The 13,025-nt window shown below is 39.0% G+C and overlaps 1 protein-coding gene across 1 annotated transcript in view; it reads right to left on the bottom strand.

Annotated features, from left to right (window-relative positions):
* LOC112110318 (guanine nucleotide-binding protein subunit alpha-14) overlaps positions 1 to 13,025 on the bottom strand; it is a 48,353-nt gene that overhangs the window by 16,276 nt on the left and 19,052 nt on the right. The window contains exon 2 of the mRNA XM_024205252.2: positions 2,722 to 2,906. Within this exon, the coding sequence (XP_024061020.1) occupies positions 2,722 to 2,906 (185 nt within the window). The remainder of the gene's footprint in view (positions 1 to 2,721; positions 2,907 to 13,025) is intronic.

The following is a 13,025-nucleotide window of genomic DNA, read 5'->3' as shown; positions in this document are numbered from 1 at the left end:
GAAGCATCTGATTTTCCAAGACAGAAGACGATTCATAGGGTACATGCTGTAATAGACTGAGGATGAGCCCTTGACATCTCAAGGATATACATTAAACTTTTCAACCCTTAAGTAAATAACAGCGAAGCCAGAAAAAATACTGTTTCTCTGGGGAACACAGCGGGGGAAAACACAAATTATTGTTATTCGTACAGGGTGAAATTCACCCTGTGCAAAAGGCTAGACAAGGCCTAACCACCACTTAAGTTCCACTTTAGCCATATTTTGAGGGTTTAAGTGGGATGTAAGTAGTGCACAGGCTACACTTCTTGATCCTCTGCACAGGAGCAAATGTTACTCAGATTCTTATTAAAGCTCTTGTTTGAGATTAATTTGTTTATTCAAGGTTTCAAATACTTCAAGCAAACTTCCATTTTTTTTTTAAGATCTATTACTATTTTCTAGAGATCAGTGAGGGAAATCTGATGTATATTTATTTTTATTGTTAAGCGCAGCATGAGATTTGCCACACACAGATTGTACTATCTGAAAATGCAACAAACGTTAGGGCTACGCGCATATTAATATTCATCATATTTTGGGGAATGGGGAGGAAGTTTCTGAAGTGGGAAGACCTGAATATTGACCACCTGCATGTTTTCAATTATGTCTGGTTTTCAGGCACCTATAGGGCAGGTGTCACAAAGACCTGTCAGGACTGTGCTTTGTATTTATTGTATTACGACAGTACCTACATAACTTTTGGCCTGGCAGAAAGAGAGTTTTCTACTCTTAATTCCATACCCACATTTAATTCATCATAAAATGTTATTCTAACAATTATTTTCAGAACATTTTGTATATTTTTTTCCTGGACTCTTCATATTGAGGTCCAAATAATATAGCCCAAATGCCTACTGTAAAGAAAATCTCAACAAAAAAAAAACAACCAGTATTTCACAGATTTATTTTCCACAGTAATTCATCAAATTTGGAATTACTTTTTTGTTACAATTAATCTGCTCTTAAAAGTGCCAACATCAAATGTAAACTCTGATTTTACTAAAATATTTCCTATTTATTTTTCAAATGTAAAGAATATGCTCTGACTGATATTGCAGAACCCCTTTTGTACCTAAAGATGCTCTATGTACACTGTAAAAAGCCTGGGTATCATTTCTTACAGGTTCTTCACAAAGAAGGCTGAATGCAAGAAGCTAGATGAAATTAGCTATTGTCTTAAACAGGATAACAGATTGAGTAGCATAAGCTCTCACACCCATCGTGAAGTACAATAAATCCTATAACCTTGCTTTCATTCACACACCTATAGGACTTTAACTTCCTTAAATGGATATCTGAGTTACGCTTCTTGTAATTTTAACTGCCTTGTTTTTATTTTGGGTGTTGAAAAATTGAATTTTCTCCTGAATATGTTATAATCTAGGTGATGATGAATTTTATACTTTTAATATTATTGCAGAATGAAGAAAGTGTCTCATATTTGACAGCCTTGAATTTGTCTGCAATATTTTACAGACAGTTGAAAATTTTTAATCCTTCTCAAATTTTGTTTACCAAAACTGTAACTGCCAGTAAGAAAGTGGGCTATTACAATTTAGGTAAATTGTAATGAAAATGTTTCAAGACAATTGCAAATGGATTTTGAACACTGCAAAATAGAAACAATTTTGAAATTGTGCAGAACACTGTTTTCTTGTTTTTCAGCCTGGTGTAAGATGCAGCCAATCTTACAAAGAGAAGGAGATGGCCAGCAGCTTCCCCAAAGGGGGAGTTTGCTACTCATGGATATTGCTATTAGTTCAATTAGGAAGGATTTATTTCACAATTGTCTAAACCGGCAAAGCTCACATAGATAACTAGTGAGGGGCCATGGTGGGAACCAAGCAATCACGTTGTCCAATTACTGTTTCACTGCAGGTGTAGGATAGCCTGGGTGGCATAACAGTCCACAATCTAGCACAATGGAACATCTATACTGACCGGCTATTTGGATTTAAGAATAACATTTATTTTGGAACATGAGCTAGAAAACCGGTTTGGTTACAAACAGACTGAACTGGGGGAAAGGGACCGTGCCCAGGCCCTGCTCTGACCATCTTGTGCTTACCTCTGCCAGGTTCCCGAAGGATCGACCACTTACATCGCGCCCCGCTGCCTGCGGAGAGCGACGGCGCGTCTCCGGGAGCCTGGGCCGGGTCCCGCCGCCGCCCGGCACTTTGCGGCCATTTAAATGCCAAGGCCCCGCCCCCGGCCAATGGGAGCCGAGCCCCGCCTCGCCAGCTGGGAGGGGGCGGGGTACAAAGCCGGAAGCGGCACTCGCGCGAGTGGCGGAGGTTGCCGCAGCATCCGGAGCTAAGGACCAGGAGTGAGCGGAGCGGAGCGTGTCGAGCGGCCGCTCTCCGGTTCCCCGGCCTTGGGCTCGCTCCGGGGCGGCCGGGCCTGCCAGGGAGACGCGGAATGGGACTCTGATTTCACTGCGTGAGTAAACCTGCTCCGCCATTGCTGCTTGGCGCGTTCGGATGCAGGAGCGAGGCCACTAGCGTGGGAGTTATATGTGTAATTTGAAGATGCCCTTTATAAGGAGGTCTGTGTATTTTATACATGTTATGTATTCTGCAGGATACTCGAGCCAGTAAACACATGCTAAAGGATGGCACATGTGCTGAAATGTTGAAGTCAAAGGAACATACAACAGAAACTGAAATTGTATGTTCTTACCTTGTTTTGCTCAGATGTGTACTGTATTTTTAGAGTATCCATAGCTCTGATCATTGCTTGTATGGCAGTAAATATGTTTTGATAAACCAGTTTTGTGAAGCTTTTCCTATCTTCATCTGTGTAACCTGACCCGTGAATAATCCTCATCTGTTTAATAAAGGTGCTTTTTCCACTTTCTCCGGTGCCTGCAAGAAAACACAACATGAGTAATGCTTGCATATGTTTCCAGGGCTGAGTTGGGTTATGAGAGCCCCATGTGATGCCTTAGACTGCTACAAGAAAACTAGAAGATTTTACAGAGATTATGTGCCTGTTAGCAGAAGGACAAAGATGAGGTACTGTTTACAGACTTAATTAAATTATTTTACAACCCTGATTCACTCTTTAACTAACTCTTTGGATAAAATTTGCATACTGGTAAAAGCCCAGCAAAATGTGTATGATTTACATAGGAAGCTGCACCTGTGATGCAACTAAATTCCAATCACTCCACTAAGCTCCAGCTTTATGTGTGTGGGGAGAGGCTCAAGGTGAATAGTTTGTGCTTCTCTTTTGGTCATATTATGGTTTTTAAGTAGTCTCCATGCTGGTTGCAGGCATTTTACCCTTCTGATTGCTCTTTTTACACACACAGCCACAGCAGGAATAAAATTATTTTATTCCTGTTTTAAGCACAATTCGCTGGGATGTTCAACAAGAAACTAATAAAAACTAAATCGGGATGGGAGGTTAATAGGAACCTATATAAGAAAAAGAGGTACATCTGGTCACTGTAAGAAAGATGAAGAAAAACTCACAGGTGTTAATGCATGCCTGAAATCTGCCCAAGACTGCAGTTTGTTCACATTTGACTTCTAAATCTGAGATATGCAAAATGCTAAAGAACATGATGGCCAACTTTGATTACGGAAATTAGGCTCCTTCCCATCAAGGGACAAACATTTTCAAAAAGATCTTGTTGCCACTTCATGTTGTTGCTTTACTCTTATAAATACCCAACCCCCCCCAGCTCACACAAGCATGATTGCCAGGGAACAGCTAATCAAAAGAGCATTACTTGTATGATCCATAATAAATTGTTCAAACAGACTATTCACATTATTGACTTTACTCTTTTATATGACTATACTCTTGTGCTGCAGGACCTGACCTCACACACAATGACATAATAAATACAAAATCAGGAATGTTACTCTGTAGCCAATGCAGATTAATAAAAAAATGTTCTGATTGTGTTTGTTTTGTAAATTACCTTTGGCTCTTGCCCACTTATTACAACTTACATTGTTATGAAACAGGGAAATACTTGGAAATTTATTTAACTCATAAAAAATACTTGCATCTGCCAAATACTCCAAATAGCAAAGGAAAATCATAACTCCCCCCTCCCTGCCTTGGCCATCCAGGCTTGCAGTTGGAACATGAAGCCACCCCATGCAGAATTAGCTAAATCACCTTCTACCTCACACAGTTTTGAACCATTATTTATATTAGTTTATATCCCACATTTTATATATAATTTGGAATGGGTGAACAGAACCATTCATATTACCTTCAAACTACAAATACAACAGATAGTTCCTCTCTCCCGCCACTTCGCACACATACACCCAAGGTTTTGTAACCAGTATGATTGTCATTATAACATTCAATATAGAAGCCATAATAAAACAAACCAAGTTTATATTAAGAGAGTACTATTTCAAAATCCTGCAGTATTCACAGGGAGATTTTACAGCCTGGATTCTGTATATATTGTAACAGCACACTCTGCCTTTGCTCTCAGTGTTTACTTTGCTTTTAAAACATCTGCTCTGTAGCCAGGAAAGAATAATGTACAAACCACAGATAAACAGAATTGCACATTAACAAGTAAAAAAGCATAGGCAGGTTGAAGTATACTTTATATATACTGCAATTAGTATAGGCTGTCTCCTATCTCTAAAGGACAAGAGTTTATGTAATAGCATCAAACATTGTTTCCCACTGTTTTACATCTCAAATGAGAAAAGATACATCCAGCAACACAGTGTCTGCTAACAGAGTTGAGGCACTGTTTGAATACTGAGTCAGAGGGGAGAGAAAACCACCTACAGAATTACTAGCATAACTTCCTGGAGCAACCAGATTTTCCTTAGGAAGTTTCCCATCTACATTCTAGCCACGTCAGGCTGCACTTTGCTGGAGAGATCTGATAAGATCACAGACCATGATGCTTTGCATGCACCAAAACATAGATTTTCTAGAGAGTTCTATTGGATGGGGCCAAAAACCATAAAATCAATTTTTTTCCTGTATGTTTGCCTTATGATAGTTAAGATGTGTAAAAGCTGAAGGTTAAAAAAAAGCAAAACACAAAACCAACACAACTCCTGACTTATGAATAAGTAGGTAAGGTAAATACCCCTGCTCTGAGCAAAGTTTGATGGCCAAGCTATAAACCAATGAAAAGAATGGATTATAAAGGTCTGTGTATCTATTAATTATCACATACACACAAATAATTCCGCAACTGTGCAAAAAATTTACATTTTAAATTTCAGGTGCAATTCAAATATTTGAGAGTTTTCATAAAACTTAGACTAAACTAGTGCAAACAATCCACTATGCCAATAAATTGGACAATTAAAAACACTTCACAACTAGTAAATATTTGTCAGGGAGAGTCAAACTCATGATTCAGACAAGAACACTTGTAACAAGGACTGGCTGAATTCATTTAAAGCTTTTTTTCATTTTTATCTATTTAAATTTTGCACAGTTGTGCAAAATTATGAGGAGGAGGGTCAGAAATTTAACAACAATCAACATTGTGATTCAAAATTTGCCTATCTGTAAATTCTGATCATGATCAAGGGAAATATTTTTTCATTGGTTTGTGTGTATACAATAAAACATTTGCTAGTAAAAATCTAATCCTTCCAAGCCTACTTATAACTATGTAAAATGGCTTCTCCTGTTCCACCTTTTCCTTTAGCACTGCATTATCATTCAGCATGAGAACCAATAGCTAGATATTTATTCATCCAATTTCTGCTGAACCTTCAGCAGTTCACTTAACTTGCAGCAAGTTAAAAACAAATGTATTACCCAAACAAAATTAAAAGGAGTGGGGAGATCCTTGCACAGCAAGATTGTGAATAAACAAACAAGAAAGGTTCTGCAGTTACTGTTAACTCAGTTCAAATGTGTTTTGCCACAACAAAAAAAGACTGAGTAAATTATTAACTATGAACAGACATTAACAAATAGTGCTTTTAAACATAATTACCCTTTGCAATTTTTAATGAAATCTTTTTGTAAGTTAAACTTTCTTCTAAAACATGTATATTTTAGCCTAAGAAGTGCCAAAACTCAAACAGTAAATAAGGAATCTTTATCTACTGGGTATCAGATTAATCTATTGGCAGGTTAAAGCTAAAGAAAATTTGCCCTTTAACATAGTTTTAGTCAATACAAACAGAAGTCCCCCCCCCCCTTCTCAATCTATCCTTTGCAGTAAGAGTAAGAGAATATTATACTTTGAGCTAGAGAATTACAACACCCTAATAGTTAACACTCTTGACTCCACTGAGGTCACCAAAGGCTAAATTTGTCTGGCAGGAAATCATTTGCATCCTACAAACCAGACTACAGGCACTACATAAGGAACTAAAACAAGATCCTACAATGAAAGGAAAAGTTTAATGAAACCAAAAAGATGATAGCTGTGGCCTAACCATAATATCTGCTTCCTAGGTACATGACCTCTTCAAAGGAAAACAGGAAAGCAAATTATGAAAGAGAAATCTCTAACCATGGAACATGGTATTCTAATAGGTCCTAACTTTAAAAGTGAATGACAGAACAGCAAAGCTTTTGTTCTTTGTTTTAACTGAAAGTCAGCTAAATATAGAGATGATTGCCCTTGTTTTAAGATGTTCCTTAGAGCAATGTAATTAAGAAGCTATGTATTGTACTTTTGTGAAAAATACTTTTAATGCCAAATACTTTAAAAATCTTGTTTCTATAACACCAGAAGGCCTCATTTTAGCTCTCAAGCAAAATTCTCTAATTATCTCTGAAACTCCTCATATTTGTTTTTTATAACAAAAAAGAATATATCTACCAATGAGGGCACAGCTGGTCAACTGCAGGCTGCCCTACTGGTGAACTCATGAGAGCAAGCTTTACATGAGCCCAACTGGTATTTCTACATTATCAGCCCATGGGGATTTTCAGCGACTAGCTTTTCTCCACTCCTTTCCTCCTCAGAGCAAATACCAGAATGGTTAACATTCAGAAGTCTGCTGCTCACAAAGACTTTACCTGGAGCTCTTCTAAGCGGTCTAATAGCAAGTATATTGACATACATTTTTCTATGCAGCCCTGCTCTATTCCCTGTCAATTTTAATGCAAGAGTAAAGCTGTTAGCCCTGGTACACTGGCCAAATTCCATTCTAGATAATTGCATTTAGCACACCCAAAGTCTTCTTGTAATTTCAGTTCAATCTTCTTCACTTCCTGTCTTGAACTGTGGTCCAGCATTACTGGCTTAAAAAACTCAAATCTGTTTAATGAAAAATTGAAAGCTTCAAAAACTCTAACTCATTGAAAACTCACCTGCCAAATTCAACCCTCGTATAGAGGGTGCAATGGATTCTGTGCCCACTTAGACCAATAAAGTATTGAGTCACTAAAGGGTTGGGAATCATGCTGCTGTAAACTGGAAAGAGCAGTGCTTACATTATCTACATATTCCTGTTAGTTCCTCCTGCTTTATTTTAAACCCTCTAGTTAGTTATTTTCCCTGCCATAGTTCCTTTCCATCCTCTTGGTGGGTAAGTTACTGTGAAGGATGTGGGAGATGCCTGTAATAGTCCATGAATATGTGTGATTATGTTGCTTGCTATATGATTACCAGTAGTTAATTTCAGGAGGACTTACTGGCATGTCTGCAGGAAAGGGGACAATGCCTGCAGATTGCTCCATTCACCTATGCTTACTAGGTCAATGAAGGTGGCATTCCCTTTGAAGTTTACCCTAACCATACGGGAATCAACTATTTGACTGGTAACCCCAGAGGAAGGCCCCATCTTGTATCCTCAGGGGGCCTTCAGGTGGGAACTGGAACAAAACTTGGCACTGGATAATATCACAGTCCCTGAAGCACAAGGGAGAAGCAAGGATTGTGGGAAGCAGACTGAACCCCAGTCCCCAGAGGCAAGGATGTCTGCAACAACGTAGGCTTACCTAAACTTTAGGTAAAACAGCTACGGATATAGGCTGTTTGTGCTGTAAAGAACCCTAGTCTTTGTTCTGCTTTCTTCCCACTGCTGAGATTAAACAAGATTTTGTTTTGAAAAGGCTGCTTTGGGTCACAGTATTCATCTATTGGTCACAGCTCCTGAAGGGAACACTAGAACAGAGTCAAAGGTACAGCTAGCCCTGAACCAGAGGTTCTCAAACTGGGGGGCGGGAGTGCTCCTCTGGGGGGACCCAGAATGTATTCTTGGGAGTGTGAGAAGCTTTGGGGGGGGGGGGGGGAGAGACACCTACTGTGCAATATTCAGAAGGGTGGTGGTATGGTATTGCCATCCTTCCTTCTGTGCCACTGCTGGCAGCAACACTGCCTTCAGAGCTGGGCACCTGACCAGCCGCCACCGCGCTCTGCTCTGCCTTCAGAGCTGGGCAGCCAGAGAGCAGCACCTGCGGGGTGGGATGGGATGTACACTACTACAGACACAAAGAAGGGGGACACGATCAAGTAAATTTGAGAACTGCCCTGAATCATTACTGTCATGCTCATTTTGCACACCTCCTGAATGTTAATTCAGTTATTTGCCACTTGCATTGTAGGAATGTGTTGCTCCCAAATCACAGCCCACGAGAATGGCAAACTGTTCCCTTGGCAACGAGGCAGGAGTGACCTTGTCCCAGTGTCTGGATTTGGGAAACTTATTGGCAACCTGACATCACCCTTGCAGCTGGTGTTCACGCGCTCAAGAGATGGGTTTGCTATCTTATGTAATTGTACACTGCATGTCTTTTTCATGCGCAAGATTTGTACCAATGAGAAGTGTTGTAAACAAAGCAAGTATTATAATAAAAACCCCAGGAAAGGTTTTTTCCTGGGAGGCTTTTGGCTTGAGGCTTTAGAAGCTAGTACCACAGACCTGGCGTTCTGTTTCCTTTCTCGTCACCACATTGATTTTTACTTGCATTTCTGAAACCTTAGTTAAAAATCTACAATATATATACATACAGGTATGCATAGGGCCCACCTTCTCAACCACAGATTATTGATCTATTCAGAATGTGACACAAAAATATCCTTTAGTTACAAATTGATTGACAAAAATAGCTGTAAATATTGAGTTTATACATAAACTGGGCTGTAAATATGACTCAAATATCTGTCAAAGAGATTTTGAATTGGCAGGATATTAAGCACTCTGATCAGTACAAAAAAGAAGTCACAAACATCTTTTCCTTGAACTCACAGTGATTTGGCCCATTTTTCTGAACTAGTTACTCCACCTGTTTTCTGGACTTTTATATTTATTAAACAGACTGATTTTTCCCTTTTGTTAGCTTTGTAGTATGCTGGCTCCTACTGAACCATATTCCATTTCTCCTGGAAAGAGGCAACACTTTTCAGGGCTGCTCCTGTGTTTTTAATCTACCCCTTTATGATACTAAATCCACATTACCTTGTGTCTAGATCATTTCACTTATGAAAAAAAAAACCACTTTGATTGCTTTTCCCAGTACAAGGATTCACATTTCTATAAAAGAAACACCTTAAGTTAAATTCTTACTTGATTTTAATTTTTAAAATGGCATTTCATAAGCACCTGATTAATTGCGGTATTAGCAAGTACTGCAGGTTACAATTCATGATTCTGCAACATTTAACTTCACAATGCAATGGTCATATTACTTGACACAGTAATACTTGGTTTATACACCATTACAATTTTGCATTGCTAAAACATATTGGCTGGTACATTCCTTGTATTAAATGTCTTATTTAAGGATTTAAACACCAGTGATGACGAGTGCTGCAAAATCTGCTGGCGAAAGGATTCGTTTTCTTTTTAGTTTACTAAACAACCATTCTATATCCAAACCTGTAAAATCTGTGAAGCTGCATGAAGATTGTGCTATTAGAGGTATTCAACCTCTAACTGCTGCATCTGGATAGACAAATCCCCTAAGAGAAAGATTCTGATTCCAGTTACATCAGTCTAACTGAGAGTTGATTTTAGCCCCAAGCATCTGTTATTTCAAGGGTATACGATAGCTGCACTCTCCTGCTAGAACCTCCAAACAAGCTCAAGGTTACGAGAAGTTATACCTGAGACAGGACATTTGCCATCCCCAAATGTTCAAAAATTGTGAGTCAGGCTCACCAAAAATCATGAGTTTGGCTTTAAAATCATGAGTTTATGTAAAAATAATAGATTTGGTGTTCTTTTTATTTGCCTTCTGTTTTTTGTTTGTTTGTTTGGGGTTTTTAGGGTGCACTTCACATTTTGCAGCTTTCTCCACAGCCATGAGGGCTAGAAACTTACTTTTTCTCTAATAATTAAGGCTGAAATCATCACCTATCCACTTGACTCCAGGAGCTGGGGCTTTAAGGAAAACAGTAATTGTCATGAGGCTCATGATAAAATCATGAGCGTTGGCAACACTGGTCATGGTGTCAGATCAGAACCTCTCTTCTCTTCCAGGCTGCAGAGATTTTGGAACGTTGTTGATTCTCTAGCAAGTGAGAGTTTTTAATGATTGGGAGAGAAAGAGATGGGGCAACTATCCCCAAATGGCTCCTGATTAGCCACCAACTGTGCACATAGTATTATTTTGGTTACTCCATCTCCCTCAGCCCCTCCCCTAGCCTGCTTGTTTGTCTCATCCAGCTGTAATGTCGTGCATTGTAGTTAAAAGGTAAAACTAAGGGACCCACTTCAATCCTAATAGTGATAACTAGACAGGTGAACCAACTTGGAGACAGTTTAGAAGAACAGAAGGAATTCAATGTTGTTTTCTCCACAATTATTTCCAAAGGAAGTAGAAATGGTTTGAGTAAGACCTATTACAATACAGCTATAACAAGAGGGGAAAGTGGTCAATTAATATACAAAAAGAGCCAGCAAAACTGTTCCTCAGGAAATGGGATAAATCCTATCGTATGAGACAAGATTTTCTGTAATTTTTCAGTGGGCAAAATGCTGAATCTCCTATTTAGTTGAAACTCCCACCAGAATTTCGGACTGCATATCTACAGCCTTGCTTATATTCACAACTGTAAATATTTATAGCACATGCTTGCTAATCACTTTGTTGCTAAAGGATCTTTTTTGTTTAAAACTTGTGAGCAGTTCATGAGGTAAACACTTGTAATATACGGGCCAGGACAGCCTACACATGTCTCTATCCAGACTGTACATATGTATTAGACAGACATTTTAAACACTAACTGCTGTCCATGAGCGTTTGACCAGGATAAAGGTGACTTGCACTATAAGCAGACATGCATATAACAACTACTCTCTACCATCTCCATTGCTGTAGTAGGCAAGATCAGGGCAGGAACCTAACAGAGGGGTGAATCCCTTGTATTTCTGCTGTGACAAAGAAAATAAGTAAAGTGGTGGTAAAGCTTCAGGGAGTGGTCACTAATGTTTATGGTCCCAATCCAGAGCCCACTGAAGCCAACAGGAACCTCTGAATTGCTTCAGTGTATGCTGGAAGAGGTCTTATATGAAATTCACTTCTGTGCACTGGGCTATTATAAAGGCTACACTCCACTTACGACCCACTTACATCTTCAAAATGTGGCTTTCATGGGGTTAATCTGGTGCATAGGCTTATGCTGGCTCACTGCTCACCATTCATTCCTTTCAACTGCTTAGGAATGTGCCCATATGTGATTCAATGTGAACTAGGGTATAATTGCTATTTCATAGACACATAAAACCGCAGCCCCAGAGTTGCAGTAAGCTAAGCCGATGTCTTCACCCTACACAGGAAGGTAAAGCTTGGCCATATGGATCTATGTTCCTGTCGTACATTCGAAAATCTGAGAAAGGCAGAATTTTTTTTTTATTTTGAAGTGGCAACCACAGTGACTCATCTGAACAAGAACTAGAGCTTAAAGTACAAAATGAAAAGGAATAAGGACAAAATAGATTCTACTGTCTGAGATCAATATCTTTTCTGATAAATTCAAGCAAGGTTGATTCTAGAATAAATAATTTCGCTCTGATAATAGCCCATTTCATTTATGATCATTCTCTAAAAAGTGCTTTAAATCGGTGCTATTTTCAGAGGGGTGGGACCTAGTCAATAGAACAAGCAGTGGGAGTCAGAAGCTCTGGGGCTCTTTTGTCTGCTCTGCCACTGATTTGCTGTGTGACCTTGGGCAAATCACTTCCCTTCTCTGTTTACCCTCTCACCTTTTTCTTTTCTATTTAGACTGTTAACTCTCTGGGGATTGTCTCATGTGTAAGTGCAGTGCCTATGCTACTAGGGACCCAATCTTAACTGGAGCTTCTAGGTGCCACTGTAATACAAATTAATAGCAAACAATTGGCAAGTACTTGTGAGTATACCACACATTTAAGTTGGACCATTTGACCTGTATTCTAAATTTTCAAAAAAAAGTCAGATACATATTTTTATATGATTTAGTGGAGAAAATGTCAGTACACAGTAATTTCTGGATTAAGTTTGCTAAATTACTGTATGAATATTACAAGGTATTAGGAGAACACATAATCTGCAGCCCCTTTAACTCAGTAAACATTCATGAAGAATAATCTGATAAGGTTTCAGTTATGCAGAATACCTACAAAGCTCAGCTCTCTTAGGAGGTATGTGACTTAAGTGGCATCAGCCACCCAAGAAGTGTGAGTAGCTGGCACCTTCTGAAGCGGTGCTGCTTTTATAAAAACATTTGTTACCTTTTTATGATAACTTGTTAATGAATTCTGTACAATGGAATTGTGTTAGATAGCTGCACACACAGACAATCCACCTCCTTTCATAATGTGATTTATAAATATATATATATACACACACACACACACAATTTCAAATATGGAAAGTCAGGTTGTGAGCCTGGCTGTAATAGCTCATAATCCTTCCTTTGCCACCACTAAAATAAAATAAAAAATGCAGCTACACATACACTTATAGGGCCAATGCTGCCTTTAGCAGGGGAGTATGGACTGGATGACATCAAAGTCTTACCATTCTAGGACTCTGAATCCTCCATACTTGAAACTTGCCCTGCTCAAAATTGTCCACGTAATCAAAGT

This window comes from Terrapene carolina, unplaced genomic scaffold (assembly GCF_002925995.2).
Source record: "Terrapene carolina triunguis isolate 2854851 unplaced genomic scaffold, T_m_triunguis-2.0 Scaffold113, whole genome shotgun sequence".
NCBI lineage: Eukaryota > Metazoa > Chordata > Testudines > Emydidae > Terrapene > Terrapene triunguis.
The sequence above is the reverse complement of the archived record's forward strand: the minus strand, read 5'-3'. Positions and strand labels throughout refer to the sequence as shown.